Below are 16,832 nucleotides of genomic sequence, written 5' to 3' on the forward strand. Positions count from 1 at the left end.
AGCACGAGGTTTTCGATGGGCTTCCCACTTTGACTCATCCTCATGAGAACAACATGCTCAGGAGGGAGCTGCTCTTTCAGGCTGGACCCTCAAATGACAGACAGGTGGAGAGAGCTGGAACCTGCACCCTGCTGTGCCACAGCCAATTCGTAGCCCAAGAGAAGAAAACATATTTCTTGGGAGCCACGATGACTTTGGTTGTTTTGGGTTTTATTGTTTGTTTATTTGTTTTTTATCTATCACAGAGAGAAAAAGATGCAGGAAAGTAAATGACAAGTACTTAATAAATGGGCACTGCTATTTATAGCAGAGACTGCTAATTGTCCCCCATCTCTATTCTCTCTTCCTCCTATGAATAATTAAATCACAAAGTTTTAGCTTGGTCGCCTAGATAGACTCATTTTCTAACTTCCCCTACAGGAAATGTGGCCACAGGACTAAATTTTGGCCAACACATATGAATAGAAAAGATTTGAGCAACCCCTGGATACATCCTTACAAAGCAGGCTGCTTGGCCTCCATTTCCTCTTGCTCTGCCCCGGTGGCTGGAAACATGGTGACAATGGGAGCAGCCACTGGGACCCAGGAGATGGATAACAGAGCCGCCTGACAGTCTTGCCTTGCTCAGCTCTGGACTGTGACAGAAGAGAATAGACTCCTGTTTCATTAAACCACCGTATTTTTTTACACGACTGTTCACAGCAGTCCTATTTGAAATAGTCCCAAAAACCCAAACACCCATCAACAGGTGCATGGACAAACCAACACCTATACAGCAGAATGCTGAAATAGGAATGAATGAATCCCCAAATCACCACACCAAGTGGAAAAAGCCAGACTCAAAAAAGAGTACATACTGCAAGCCACTGTATTTTTATACTCTTCGTTTTCCAGCATCTGGGTCTACACCACAGTGGGCACCTATCATTATCACTGTTCCCTCTGCTCTCCATGAAATGAAAGGTGTCAGCCAGGGGCCATTTGGAGCTGGTGTGCATGCACGAAAGCTTGAGGAGGGTCTATAACCTCCTGGCCACAGCTTAGTGATCTCTGGAGTCTCCAACAGGGCTCGAGCCACCTGTGCAGGCTCTGTCTGAACAGCCTTCCTCACCACTCTGCCCCCAGTGCCCACTGAGATCCCAGAGGGGTGTGAGTGCACACACAGAAGTGGGGCCCAGCTCCTTCTCCTCCCTGCTCCCTCCTGTACCTTCCTGCAGGGCTTGGAGGATACTTCAAATGAGGCCTTGAATGCTCGCCTCTGTTGAGTTGTCAAGATGGTTCTGGGACGTTTGGGGCGCTTATGGTCCTTGCCTTCCTCAGCAGTTCCTTTCCCTGCCCCATGGGCTGACTTGCAAAGACTTTCTTCATCATCACTTTTACCTAAAAGAAGCAAAAGACAACGTTGTGAGTTCCTGAAAGCCAGTTCCTATCGCTGTATGTTATTCCATAGCACGGCCTCCGGGTCCACATTTCCAGGATGGCTTTACGTATGAGAGTAATACCTGTATGGTATTGATTTGAAAGCTGCCAGGAAGAGGCTAAGAAAAATATTTCTAAAACCCAGAGCCAGGCAGCAGAAAGTCCACCTTAACACTTCAGGGCTTTATCACAGCACGTTATCCTGGCTCCACATTTACCAGCTGTATGGCCTTGGGCAGTGATATGATTTTGCTCTGGGTCCCCAGAATTGTAATCCTCACATGTTGAAGGAGGGATCCTGATTGGATCATGGGGGTGGTTTCCCCCATGCTGTTCCTGTGACAATGAGTGAGTTCTCACAAGATCAGATGGTTTAAAAGCGTGTGGCTTCTTTCACACTCTCTCTTGCTTCGCCATGGTAAGACCTGCCTTCTTCCCTTTCACTTTCTGCCATGACTGAAAGTTTCCTGAGGCCTCCCAAGTCATGTAGAATTGTGACTCAATTAAACCTTTTTTCTTTATAAATTACCCAGTCTCAGGTATGTCTTTATAGCAGTGTGAAAACGGATCAATACAAGCAAGTTACTTAACTCTCTAAGACTCAACATACTCTTCTGCAAAATAGTGATATGAGAGAATCTACTTCATTAGGGTTGCTGAGGATTAAATGAGTTTATACTAATACAGCACCGAGTGCCCTAAATGCCAATGAACCTTGACATATAAGTTCTCAATGAGTGTTGATAATTAGTATTCTTTCTTAGACGTCATTTTTTAAGACTAGACCTAGACACTATGTCTGAAACTCTACTTACTGCCAAGTGGTAGAAAATATTATGGTTAAAAAGGCCATAGAGAAAAGCATTAGATTAGCTGCCAGGACAGACAACTCAGAATGGACAGACAACTCTGATAATTCGTCAACATTGCTTGTCTGTAAAGTAAATAACTCTCCACTGTTAAAGTAATTGTCTATTTGAATTACTTCAACTCTATAAGCAGTGAACAATACAAGGGTTAACTTTGAAAAAAATAATAATAAAACCTCTAGTATATGTCACGTTTCTTCCAGGCTACTTCTTGCATTCCACAGACATCACACTCCTGAGAAGCTGCTTCTAGGGTCTGGGATATACCGGTGTAAGAGAGGCTTTTTATTTTTGGCATTAAAAGCCATAGGCAGGCTGGGTGTGGTGGCTCACGCCTGTAATCCTAGCACTTTGAGATGCTGAGGTTGGTAAATTGCCTGAGCTCAGGAGTTCTAGACCAGCCTGGGCAACATGGCAAAACTCCTCTCTACTAAAAATACAAAAAATTAGCCCAGCATGGTGGCGCGTGCCTGTAATCCCAGCTACTTGGGAGGTTGATTCAGGAGAATTGCTTGAACCCGGGAGGTGGAGGTTGCAGTGAGCCAAGATCACGCCACTGTACTCCAGCCTGGGTGACAGAGTGAGACTCTGTCTCCAAAACAAAATAATAATAAAAGCCATAGGCAGTTCTATGTCCAAATGGTCTAACAAGAACCTCATTTTTCTCTGCATGCTCACAGAACTCAGCTGCCCTCTTTCTCCAGTGAAAATCTTTGTCTCAATGGCTTTCCCTTGTGCCAATCCCTTCTGTCCACTTCGAGAAAGCAAAGATGAAAGGACCCACTGTGTGTGAGCTACACATCCTTTTTCTTTCCTCCTGCCCTCCTCTATGAAGGATGCTCATGGGCATATGCTGTTTTAGTGTAGACATTAACTGAGTTCTCATTTTTGGCTCTGCCACAGCCAAAAAAAACGTATTTAATCCAAAAGGACAATGGCTTCTTCTTTCATGAACCTTTGAACATACGAGTTTGAACATGAAGGGAACACTAAATTGTGAGTTTATTGAGGACATGGCTCTTTCAATATAACTGAAAAGGGACTGATAGAGGCAGACCTAGGTTTCATACCAGCTCTGCCCCCATGCTGTAAGTATGGCCCTGTGCAAGTTATGTCATGTCGCTGAGCCTTGGTTTCTGTACCTACATACCAACAATAACAATACCCACACGGTGAGTATCACAGAAGTAGGATTATTGTGTATAAAGCAACTAACACAGTCCTGGAACTCAGGCGGCTCTTAATAGATGATGTGAAAAGGATGTCTTCTCCCTCTGCCTCACCCCTCTCAATAGTCCAAATAAAAGCCCCCACAAAATTAAGAAGAGAGTTAAAGCAAGAATCCTCCTGACAAGGGGTGGCTACTCTGGCATCTTCAACTCTGAGGTTGCTGTTTTCCCGGGGGTGGTGTGGTAAGCTGATCTCAGGCATAACCTTGGTGTGAAGAGATTATAAAATCTTTCTAGAAGGGTTTCAGAATGGCAAGGAAAACACGAGCACTTAAGAACTAAGAGCCTCAGGAAAATAAGAAGACCCCACAAGAGGATAAAAGGTAGAAAAAAAGAAAGCCATTGACTGCACAGATTTGCCCTTGCTAGACCCTATTGCTCCCACTGCTCAGAGACACCCCAAACTTTGGTGTCTAGTGAGGCCAGCAATTCTCACTGGTGGCGGACTCCCCTGGGGTGAAAACGATGATCCTGTAGCACTAGTGATGACTTCTGGGACATTTCTGAGGAAATGGAGCTAATACCCCACTCCAGGGATCATGCAGATCGCCTTCAAGGTAGTCAAGAAAAGAGGCTGAGTCTGCAGGCCAGGCCCGCAAGTGAGAGCTGGGAGAGCTCCAGCATAGAATATATTTTAAAATCCAATTGTCTTATCTCCAGAAACCTCATGCCTCATACCAGTCTTTTCAATAAAACGGTACTTGCACTGATCCTTTTACAGTCATTCCTCACATAGTTTGATGCAGATGTATATTGATAAGCTGGATAACATAACAAATGAAAATGTAAAGTCTAAAACAATGATAATGGTTCATTTATTTTGACACCATCCAGGAAAGCAATGTGACATAGTGCCTACAAGCATGGCCTTTAGAGTTATATAAACTCAGGCTGAAATTCTAACTCTGGCAGTTACTATGCTGGATTCTGAACACATTCTCAACACTCGATTGTCTCATCAGGGAAAGCAACAGTGTTGCTGGAATTAAATGGGATGATCTATGTAAAGGGTTTAGCACCATCTAGAAATAATTGGTATTTAGTAAATAACAATAATAATCATTATTTCAACATAAAAGACACAGCCTTAGTTCTGACGTGTGTTGTCAGTTAATTACAGTCTCAGATCGATGGGGGTGGGTCTCCGTTAAGGTTTTACACTACAGGTGTTCGTTTCTGTCTCTTTGCAGATAGGACCCCAGCCAACACAGAGAGCTGGTTTTGTGGACCGTGCCTGTGTGCTTGTGAGAAAGGAGAGCAACAGAGAGGGAGTTGGAGCTGGTTGCAGGAGGAAGGTGCAATTTGTGAAGTTTGTTCAGGGGCAGGAGGGCTGAGGGCTGTCTGGGCTCCTCCTATGGCTGTTGCTGTACTCAGCCTTACCTGGGACATATCTCTATCTCCAAAGAACTGCTGTGCCATCGTGAACCAGCAGAGGAGACGGAGGAGGAGCACACCCCCTAGGCTAGCCGCTGGGTCCTATTCTAGGGGGAGGTGGTGAACACAACAGGTGGCTGCTCCTTTCTTCTCTCCACATCCCCGCAAGAAAAGAGAAAAACATATTTGCTTTCCAAACGAGGAGGAGAAAGAGAAGGGGAAAGGGGCGAGGGATTGGTTCCAGGACCCCTGCATCTATTCAACTGCATACTCAAACCTGTGCATACACAAGTCCCACACGTAAGCCCTGCCTAACCTGGCTGTAGGAAAAGTGGGTCTCCCACAGAGCATATATGCGGGTTTCACAGCCCATGAATACTGTCCACATTTGGTCGAAAAAACTCCTCAAATAAGTGGCCCTGCACGGTTCAAACCCAGGTTGCTCGGCGTCGACGGTAGCAGCAGTAGCAGCAGTTTGTCTCTGGAGTGTTTCTGTTGCTTTCGTGGTGTATTTTCTTTCTATGAGTCCTCCTTCCTGCTAGTCAATATCTCACTCTCTTCTCACTCACTGTCTCTTTACATCTTCCATTATGCTTTCTAAGAAGCACTTCATGCTTAGACCAGGAGTCTACAGGCATTTCCTGTAAAATGCCAGAGAGTTAATATTTTAGCCTTTGCATGCCTCAGTTTCTGTTGCAACTACTCGATTCTGCAATTGTGGCACAGAAACAACCGCAGACAATATGAACGGGCACGGCTGTGCTCCAATAAAACTGTATTTCAAAAACAGGCATCAGGCCAGATTTGGCCTGCATACCATAGTTTGCTGACCCCTGCCCTAGACCTCTCCTGACCTCCTGTTCTCCATCAAAACTTACACATCCTGTGTCCCATCCGTCCAGGCTCTGACTCTGGAGGCAGGAAGCACAGCTCATGGTTAGCATGGTTTGACGTATTCTCTCTCACAGCCAACAACATATATGCATTTAATAAGAAATGCTGCTACTCGACAGTCACCAATGTGGAATCTTGGGCATCCTGGCGCATCTGAGCCGGGGAGATTGATGATGGAAGAACAGAGGAACCTTTTGGTACCTCTCAAAGTACAGACAGACACCACAACCCAGCCACCAACAGGAATCCGGACCCTTGCTAACCATCACCCAGCTTCCATCTATGGTGTTGCATGTATTACGGGCATAGTGGTACCCTCTGACTCTCCCACGGAGTTTCCAAGCTGCTCCTGGGACGCTCCCTGAGCTTTTTGTTTTCTCTTTCAGCAGGGGCAGACCTGCCTGACTAGGATCTCAGCTTCTCCATGAAAATACGCAGTGCCTAAAATTTACACTGATCGATTTGTTCACGAGAAAGGAAATTCCTAAAAGAGGCAGGAGATTTCCCCCAGAACCAAGAGGAGTACTGGAGAACAGAAGATGAAGAAAAACGTTTAAACAGCAGAGCAGTGAAGTGGAGGGAGAGGCGGCCCCTCTCCCTTGCCAGAGACTCCCACTCCCAGATGCAGGCTGGAGCGATCCCTCATAATTTAAGCTGACACCCCTCAGCGGAGATGAAAGGAACACCACTCGCTGCTCTCCAACAACAAATGTCAGCATCCCTGGAGGCCATTTAGACACAAATGCAGCATAAATCTGACTCCTAGTGGGGAAGTCCAGAGATTAAGTCTCCACGCACAGCCTACCAGAGTGAAATGAATTTGCTTGGCACAAAGTTTGAACATGTTTCTCAGGGCCTTTCTTTCCCCTTTCTTGTAAAAAAAAAAAAAAATCTGGAATGGTTCAGGGCTGTTGTTCCCCCCTCGCTGTTCCTCCCACTCGTTTATGACATAAGCAATGGCAGATGAAAGACCCAGCCATGGTTTATGGCTCGGAGACGGAGCTGCACTACCTGTGGGGCCTCGGAGATTCATTTCAGGTTGTTGGAAAAATCCCAACGACCCATAAACAGGGCAAGAGATATCTGAGCTTGGCCCAGGAGGTGAAGGTGAGGGAGAGGATGAGAGACCTTCATGCTAGGGAAGGGAGAGGCAGGAACGGGCCTCAGATGTTTCCCCAGTGATGAGCCTCATAAATGTCTTTTAGACAAGGGGAGTAGAGGAAGGGTCTGGGATTTGTTTTGAGTGGAGGAAGGAGAGAAAGAAGGGAGGAATTTATGAAGACAGGATATATAGGAAGCTATTTAAGTCACTGCCCTGCACTACGGGACTAGAGTTCTATTCTTCCTGAGAATAGCAGCGATCAACTTTCAATGCAATGAACTCAAAACAGCATTTAAAATCCAAGAGGCAAAAAGTGCAGTTCTCTAGAAAAGCAAGTCCATGTAGCTACTGTTTTAAAACTGTCTGACACATAGTTCTTCAAGGAAGTGTCAACTCAGACCAAAAACAGTTTCTGGTAAAAGATTTGACTTGGAACTTATTCATTTACTTTTGCATTTAATAAGCATTTATTATGGGCTCATGTGTGCAGCACTGCACAAGGACAATCCTAGGATCCAGAGATGATGAAGATTCAGCCTCTGCTCTCACAGAGATCTGTGGTTAATGGAGGAGAAAGAGCCAGCACCAAAATAATAACTGTGCAGAGGAATTAAGAGAGGGGACCAGGGGAGGGTTCATAGCGCAGGTGTCACCTGAGCTGTAAGTGAATGACACAGATGGTGACCAGGAGCTGCTAGGGAGAAAAGGAGAGAGAGGGCACTTTATGCCAAGGGCACAGATACTCAATGGCATGGAAGCAAGACATTGACCTGGAAGGGAGGCTCCTCAAATATGAACATTCCTGGCATTCCACTACACATTCAGCACGGTGGAGCACTGTGAGGGGATAAAAAGGAAGAACCCCGCGCTCTTAAAAACATAAAGTTGAGTTAGAGTGAGTTGGCATATGAAAGATAATAAAGTATATAAAAGTGCATGTGGTTAAGTTTTTCAGGCATAGTAAAAACTGAAAAAAAAAAGTGTGAGCATTTAGAAAAGAGGAGTATCAATGAGTCAGAGAAGTAAATGAGTGAAGGAGACTAACAGGTAAGGAAGGAGAGGATTTAAAAAGCCCAAAGGGAGGACGCAGGTGTTAGAAAGGACAGCAAAGAAAGGGAGAAGGTGTGTGCAGAGATGAGTGTGGGCCCTTTGGGGCCTCAGGCAGCCTTTCATGGCATGGAAGGTCTTACTGGAACAGTCCACCTAACCGAGGAATAAACATAGCCTCAAAGAGGTTCAGGGACCCATCCCAACAGACACAGGGCATAGGTGGCTGGGTCAGATTTCATGCAAGGCTTGTCTACTTCCAAGACCGGGCCCAGAGAACCCCTGAAGGGAGGAAAGAAACAGGCTATTTACCCAGCATATCAGACATAGTAAGCAAATAACAGTCACCCGTACATGCCCTGGGTCAAGTGTGTGGAAAATCAAATACTTCGTCTCCCATTAATTACTAATAACCACTGACGGATTACTCTTTCTATGGGAAGGCATGTGGAGTGGTGGAAAGTAACTTTGGCCATAAAATAGGAGACCTGGATCCTAGTCCTAATTTTGCTACTAAGCTGTGTACCCTTGGATAAGATTCCTCACGTCTCTGAGATGCAATTTCTTTACCTATGAGATGAATTAAAGATTCCTTATGTTTCCCTAATACTTGACATGGCATCACTTCATAATTGTATTGTTTCACTGTTTCTACCACAACGTCATGAGGCAGGAAATGCCTTGTTATCAGTTTTTCACAGATGAGCAAAGTGAGGCCCAAGAAGAAAGGAAGGTGATCTTTGCCCAAGGACACACAGCTGGGATGCTCTTTCTTCAACCCCTATCTCTCTCTGCCTGCTTGACCTGCCTCATGGGTTGCTGTAAAGATCCAAGGATACCTGGAGCTTGCAAAATATCAGGTGCTGTCTAACTGCAGGCAGCATTATTGTTATTAAAGAGTGAGGAAAGAAAGGGAAAGCTTTCTGGAGGAGGTGAAAGGTTGACCCTGAGCTCCTGCTGGAAAAGCTATTCTTTTCAGTCCAAAAGAGGCAGAGCTTATTCTAAATCCCCATATCTCCCCAGACCCTCCCGTCTCCCCTCCACTCCCCTCCACTATCCTGCCCTGCCACCGCAATCCTCACCAGGGTGAATGCAGGGAAAATCTCCAAGCGCAGTGCGCTAAGCATTCCAGGAGCAGAGCAGACAGAAACCAAGCTGCACGCCGGAGTCAGGCCTTAGGTAAAGGGTCCCAAGAAAGACACCTTTGTTCAAAGATGTCCACTGCAGATGGGGGTTTCTGTGCCAGGCAGGGGGAGGGGCCGGGCAGGTCAGAGGCAGGGCATTCCAGCTCAGACGTCCAGGCAGGCCCCAAAGGGGAGCTGTGTGTCTCCACTCTGAGTGCTGGCAGCCCGCCACGGCCTGGATGCCTCTCCCTTTGCTTCCTTCAGCTGGCTGGTGCTCATGAAGGGAGACCTTGTGCTTGGGAGGTATTCAGGGAAACAGGACAGTATTGGGACTGATTGGTAGAATGACTGTTGATTTGCATCAGTTTCAGGCCTTTTCACGTTTGAATAGATCTTAAGCTAACACCTACCTTAGCTCTGTCTTGCCTCTACACACAGACACACACACACACACACACACACTCACTCCATCATTCCCTCTCTGAATTTTTCCATCTCTTTATCTCTCCTGTCTAATAAAAACATGGCCATATGTAGTCCAAACTGATAAGCGCGGGTGTATACCACATGTACCTACACACAGATTTGTCAGACAGTGCAAATACTGGCAACTGAAATACCCACCAACATCACTGTATTCAAATCAAGCCTGGGTGAATACACTAAATGAAACCAGAGCTTGTTTTGTTTTTATCTGGCCAGCCTCCAAGGAGACTGTAGGGCTCATAACAAGTCGATTCAGATGTTTGGGGCTCAGAGCTCAGTCTAGATAAAAGCTCATTAATCCAGCTGCCCTGTGGTTCTCTAGGCTTGGAGTATTATATGCATGACATTGTATCAGGTTCATATAATAAGGTTTGAGTGTGTTTGTCCTAATTTAGGAAGTAAGTGGATCAAATACCATCTCTCTTTGGAGTAGCCCAATTTTGCTACACTAATTACTAGTCCTTTGAAGGATAAATTATCTGAGAAAATTAAAATTATTTCTAGGCAAGGGTTCGAAGACAAACGGTTATCTCTCCAAATTGAAAAGGACGAAGACAACAATCCTGTAGGTGTCTAGGAAAGTGGGGTAAGTTGACTAACGCTCAAAATGTTCTCATCGCAAAAGTGAGTCCTTGTTGATCAAATTTACCATGGGCTTAAACACACAGAGAGGTTGCCTGGATGACCACAGCTGATCAGACTTTTTGAGCGCTTGGCTGAGACACTGTGGTTCCTGGACACGGTGGCTCCTGATCAGGCCCTCTGCTGGTTTGGAGAGGAAAACCAAGGCTTATACCCAGCCAGGTCTATGCCTTCACACTCCAGTCCGTTCCATAAACCACTGACAGGCTATCCGAAAGATCAAAGGGAAAACGGGGTCAGATACCTAGCCTTTGTTCTTACCTCCACTACTCACCAGCTGTATAACTGAAGGCAAATGACCTAACCTTGCCTAGGACTGGGAGGAGGTTTGAGATTCACTGCTAATCAATACAGTTTCTTTTGGTGGATGGGACCAGAGCGGTGATGAAAAATGCTCTAAAATTGACTGTGATGATTGTACAACTCCAAATACACTAAACACTATTAAATTATACACTTTAAGAAAAAAAAATGACTGAACCTTTCCAAGCCCTACTTTTCTATTTGCAAAATCAAAGGAATAAAGAACTGTCAAGCTACCCTGATCGGATCGTTAGGAACACAATACAGACACAGTAGATAAATGCGCTTCGGAAAAGGTAATAAAATGTAAGATATTTTAAATGTTTTCATTATGACTCTTGGTTGTTCATGAACTTACTACATATTCCCACTGGCTAAGAAATTCGAACTCCTCATGTGGAAAATTAACTCAACAACTCCAGCTTCAGTGTGCCTACTACGTGTAGCCACTCTTCTAGATCCAGAATGAGGAGGAATGGACGAGATCAAGAGAGTCTCTGCCTTCCTGCCTCTAGTGGGAGAAGATGGTGAATAAAGGAAAACAGTAAATAAAACAGAGCAATGAGATAAAGAATGACTGGGGGAATGAGACAGGCTTCTTAAGGTCACAATTCTGTGCTAACAGGGAGGTCCAAATCTATCTGCTCCCTGCAGGCTCCCTCAGCTCCTGTCCATGGTAATTTCTTCCCTCTCCAAATACCCAGAGCACGTGTTTGTCTATCTCAAATACTTTAGTTACTCAAGCATATTCAAACAAGGAGACAATTTTGTATGTTGTCTTACATTATTCTCCAACCATTCTAGTGGAAACAGTAACATAAGCTCTAAGCACAAACTTTCTAAAAACCAGTGTACTACACCAATATAAAGCTTCTGTTCTGACCTACTTCTGGAGGCAGTATAACAGAGTGATTAAGAGAGGTGCTTTGGACTAGAACATTTTGCTCTGTCATTTACTAGCTAGTGGTCTTGGCCAATGATATGGCTTGGATCTGTGTCCCCACTCAAATCTCTTGTTGATATGGCTTGGATCTGTGTCCCCACCCAAATCTCTTGTTGAATCGTAATCCCCAGTGTTGAAGGTGGGGCCTGGTGGGAAGTGATTGGATCACGGGGGCAGTTTCTCATGGCTTTACACCATCCCCCTTGGTGTTGTCATGATCATAGTGAGTTCTTGTGAGATCAGTTCGTTTAGACGTGTGTGGCACCTCCCTCCTCTTTCTCTTGCTCCTGCTCCACCATGTAAGATGCCTGGATCCCCATTCACCTTCTTCCATGATGGAAAGTTTCCTGAGGCCTCCCCAGAAGCCAAGAAGATGCCTCCATGATTCTTGTACAGTCTCTAGAACCGTAAGCCAACTAAAGCTCTTTTCTTTATAAATTTCACAGTCTCTGGTATGTCTTTATAGCAGTGCCAGAACAGACTAATACAGCAAAACTTCACTCTGTATTAAGTCTAGGTATCCCCATCTATATAAAACGGTGTTGTCAAAAGCACCTACCGAAAAAAAAAAAAAAAAAAAAAGCACCTACCGAACAACATAGTTACAGGAATTAAATGGAGTACAGTGTTTATGGTACTTGGTTAATGGTAAGAAATTAACAAATGCTAGCTAATTTTCATCAGCATTATAATTTTCAGTATCTACTATATAACCAGAATAATCTCTAGAAAACAGAGATCAAGTCTAAATCATCTTTGTATCCTCCACAACACAACAACATACTGAGTACTCAGGAGATTAATAATTGGCTGTTGAATAGCTTGTGTTTCAGTTAACACGGAATGAACAGAAATACGCCAAAGGTCACCCTGGCAATGCGTCACACAAACAAATGCACCGTAGAGTTCTGCCTCTCCATGTTTTTACAAATCAATTCACCAATGCCAACCAGTAACTTCAGTGACGACAGAAACTATTAGCTACCTCCATAGTTAAAGTTCACCTGGGATGAAATTTATTTCTCTTAAACTACAATCTGAATCTCTTTCACACTGATATTCATGCTACCGATGGTCCACCTTCTCATTAGTACGCATCCAGTTATGTTTCAATAGGAAGACAGGAAAGCAGGTCATGAAAAAGAGAAACCCCAAATTATGCTAATTAGGGATAGAGAGAAGGAGGGAGACTGAAGAAAATAAAATGGAAACAGGGCACCTGGACAGCACTGTGGAGCACATACAATCAACAATTTGTCATCCAGCCAGTCCTCATGTGACTGTGACACATAGTCTCCAAGGACAGCTTGGGGGAAAGAGGGAAGCACGGGGTCAGGAGGACCTCAGCTCTGGCAGGCTGGGATGCCCTTCCCGACTGAGAGATCTTGAACAGACCTTCCTGTGGCCATGCTTCGTCATGGGCGCGAACACAAGATTAAGTGAGGAAAGCATAAATATTTTTTGCAAGAAAGGCTTGCCCTAGATTGCTATAAACCGATTATAGTTGTATGTAGTGAACTACACTACAACCATTTGGAAATTATTTATGGTTATTACCCTTAGGTGAAATTGAGTGTCTCAAGATGATCTTAATGTTGATGAGATCATTGCTAACAGTACCACACATTGTGTAATTAGTTAGCCTTGAATTTCTAACATTAAAAACTTTTCTTTCCAATACTGCCATTACTTGTAAAAGATAGAGTTTATTGTTGAAATAGGGGTTAGACTTGAACCCTGTTAGACTTGAACCTAAGACCACTGTAATTATAGTCTGGACTCTCGGGCAGTGGTTTTCAAAATGATCGTGCCCCCGAATCACCTGGGGTGCTGGTGAAAACACGAGTTGCTGATTCAGTGAGTCTGGGATGGGGTCCATGACTTTCTAACCATTTCCCAGTTTCCAGGTGATGCTGCTGCTGCTTGTCCAGGAACCACACCTTTAGAATCACTGATCTAGAATGTTTCTCCCTCTCTTTCCCCAGCCCTACACACTCCTGTAGGCATGCACAGGGAGTTCGGGTAAGAACTTCTGAAGAGGTGGAAGCAATCATATCATATTCTTACTTTCAGTCAACAGAATCTTCATGCCTTTTCAACCATTTCAACCCACTCTTCAGAATGATTGCTGCTAGTTTTGATAATTATGAAACAATGGAAACTGTTTTTTTTTTTACAACCATCTTTTCTTCTTTAAAAATAATGGTATGACTGGAGGAAAAGGTGAGAATGAGTATAAAGTAACCTAAGATGGGCAGGCACAGGGATGGCTCTTGTGCGTCATTAGAAAGTATGCCACCAAGCACAGGGCCAGGTCTGTCTCCTCTCTATCAGTATGATGGCTGTTAAGCACCAGAGCCGTGGACAGCCAAGTGGGTAAGCAGGCACCAAGCCCCTGAAAGGAATCTGCATCATGTTTCATCTCTCCTTTACCTTCATGCTCAAGGTGCCCTCTTCCACCTCTATTCCTTGTCACCTCTTCCAGGACTGAGGCAAAGTGCTGAACAGCCCTTCTGTTTTTAAGACCGATAAATTCAAAGTCACACACCTCTCACAAAGCACAAATGTTATCCAATGTATGTGCTTAGCTCAGTGTCCTAGATCATGTCTTTCAATGAGTTCTCCCTCACGGTCAGCTGTTTCACCTCCACCAGTGCCAGTGAGAGCTAGAGCAAGAGATTATCGGGAAGCATGGCAAAGGAGGAAAAACTTGCTATTGTGGGTGCAGCTGAACTTCGGGAGTCATAGGTGCCTGAAGGGCTATGACAGCAGCTGGTTAAAGAGGTGATGAGATTAACCTTGCTGCCAGGTTCTAAGTTCATATCGCTTCTTTTTGTATTGAATACCTCGCTCTATATAATGGATATGCATCTGAGAAGCTGTACATAGACCAAACTGCTGTAAGGTTGAATTTTATTTTCCCAATGAAGGAGTTCTTAGTTTCATAGATGCTTTATCTTCAGGGATAAATATTTTTTAGTATGCAGAGAATTCCCCATACTTCCATCATCATGTATTCATCAAAACATATTTATTGTGCAAAGTACTTAATATATATCTCTGAACAAGGCAGAGTACCTGCCTTCGCCGCAGTCTAGTGGAGGAGATGACAGATTAACAGGCCTTTACAAGACAGGCTAAGAAGTGTTTTGGTAAAGTAGGAGATGCTGAGGGAATACAATGGAGAGGTATCTAATACGGTCACAGGGGATCAGGGCAGGCTTCCTCAAGAAGGCCTGCAGAAAGAGAAAGGCTTTAAATTTAAACACATTTAAAATAAAGGACAAAGCAAAAATAATCTAGCTCAAGAGAGTAGACAGGAGCATGGACAGTGAAGGAGGGGTTAGGAGAACTGACAAAGCAGGGCCTTGTGTTTCAGTTTTTAAAACAGGCACAGTGGCTCACACCTGTAATCCCAGCACTTTGGGAGGCTGAGGCGGGTGGATTGCTTGAGCTCAGATGTTTAAGACCAACCTAGGCAACATGGCGAAACCCCATCTCTACTAAAAAAAATACAAAAATTAGCTGGGTATATTGGCGCATGCCTGTAATCTCAGCTACTTGGGTGGCTGAGGTAGGAGAATCACTCGAACCCAGGAAGGGGAGGTTGCTGTGAGCTGAGACTGAGCCACTGCACTCCAGCCTGGGCAACAGAGTAAGACCCTGTCTCAATAATACATACATACACACATACATACAATACAGAGCTAACAGAGGAAAATGATTAAGAGAGGTCTAGAGCTTTGAGTCAAAGAGATCTGGAATTCAGTGGTGGCTCTTTGGGGAAAATATTACTTATTTTCCCCAAATTTCATCTTTCTGTACTGAGCACCATAGTATGCATTCAAGAAATTCAAATCATTAATATTTTTCATCACAACTAAGTAATATCATATGCCCTATCCAAAAGGGTCTTATTAACATGAGCAATGACCAAAAAGTCTTGGTTTTTGATAGTTTTTTTTAAAAACAAAAGGAAGAAAAGGGAAAAAGAAAACTTTATTCACAAGCTAGGGAGATAGTCATACAAGCAGATAATTACAGTATCATTTAACGGAATTCCTTCATTCACGCATTCAGCAAACATTTACTTACTCCACACAATGTAGTGACTGCCGTTCTAGCTTCTGGGAATACAGTAGTGAATAAAACAAACAGGACCTCTTACTCTTGTGGAACTTGCCTTTATTTGGAGAAGATCTATCAAGGAAGTAAAGCATGATCTAAGTCATTTTAGAACCTAAATAAAATTTAAACAGTGAAAAGTGATAAGCATAGATTGAAAACAGTGACTGTGTTGGAGAAGCCAGTAGTGATGGATGTTATTTTAAAGAGAACAATACTACAGTTCAGATAGCACCTGCGTGCAGCTCCTCCATGGCGCCAGCCCATACCTGACAGGCCCACTGCAGCTCTGGCTTCCACCAGATGCATGCGGCAGTTACATAATTTCCTCACACTGTCCCTCAGCTTGCAAGTAGTAGCAGCGTTCTTTTGTGTTAATTTGTAGATTGTCTCACCCCGTCTATTTGCATCTCAATAACCTCATCAGCCATTTAATCAGTTCTCTGTATTAAACTCTCTCTGTTTTAAAAGTCAATCGTTGTTTCTTCTCCCCAGGCTGGTCCCTGGATGGTTTAGTTCTTCAGGGTGACAAGGGATTTCACAGGTTGGGGAATCGTCCCTTCACTTGCCAGGTAAGCACCGCCATACACCTGATTTCACTAGCCATACTGAAAACTTAGTTAGCTCAAATCATCTTCTCACTTCCTTTGTTGTCTTCCTTGGACCTAGCTTTCTAAGGCTTATCCCAGAGTAGCAGTTAGGTAATGAGACGTGGCAAACATTCACCCCAGGATTTAGACTTTAGGTCCAGAATTCATTGGAAATCAGTACTAAAGTTCGACGAGCAGTCAGCACCATGGCCAGATCCAAGAGGCCACAGGCAAAAACCAGAGGCCAGAAAGGACTTTCAAGGAAACTTACTCCAGAGACCAAAGAGAGGAACTGGATACCTCATCATCTCACTTGCAGAGACTCTCTTCAATTTCTCTCCACTATGTGTACTGCTGTGTCATATGCAGACCAAACAATTAGAGACAGGTTTCTCCACATGATGCATCACCTCTAGGAACAGTTAAAATAGAAATGATCTCTGCAGCCTGTCCTGAAAGTGATCTATCAGATTTCATCAAATATCAGCTACCTTTAATTTATAAAAAATGGACCATCAAGAAAGAAAAAAAAATGTGGCCACTTAAATTTTGATACAATGCTTTCTCACCACATCAATCGTGAGTTAGATCTCAATTTTGAATATATTAAAACACAACCCCCCAAAAAAGTGTCTTAGAACATGAAATACAGCATCAGCTCTGCTTAAGGTACCCAGGTCCTCTT

At 44.1% G+C, this 16,832-nt stretch overlaps 1 protein-coding gene and 1 long non-coding RNA gene across 2 annotated transcripts in view; one reads left to right on the top strand and one right to left on the bottom strand.

Moving 5' to 3' along the window:
* The window catches only part of LMX1A (LIM homeobox transcription factor 1 alpha), a 153,106-nt gene that overhangs the window by 10,329 nt on the left and 125,945 nt on the right, over positions 1-16,832 (bottom strand). The window contains exon 5 of the mRNA XM_021676183.2: positions 1,208-1,380. Coding sequence (XP_021531858.1) covers positions 1,208-1,380 — 173 coding nt within the window. The remainder of the gene's footprint in view (positions 1-1,207; positions 1,381-16,832) is intronic.
* LOC135272295 (uncharacterized) lies at positions 3,516-6,623 on the top strand. The gene is made up of 3 exons (XR_010340407.1): positions 3,516-3,700; positions 4,708-4,826; positions 6,172-6,623. It is a non-coding gene; the product is annotated as an uncharacterized LOC135272295 (long non-coding RNA).

This window comes from Aotus nancymaae, unplaced genomic scaffold (genome assembly GCF_030222135.1).
Source record: "Aotus nancymaae isolate 86718 unplaced genomic scaffold, 86718_ANA_hifiasm-v0.15.2.pri h1tg000108l, whole genome shotgun sequence".
Classification (NCBI taxonomy): Eukaryota; Metazoa; Chordata; class Mammalia; order Primates; family Aotidae; genus Aotus; species Aotus nancymaae.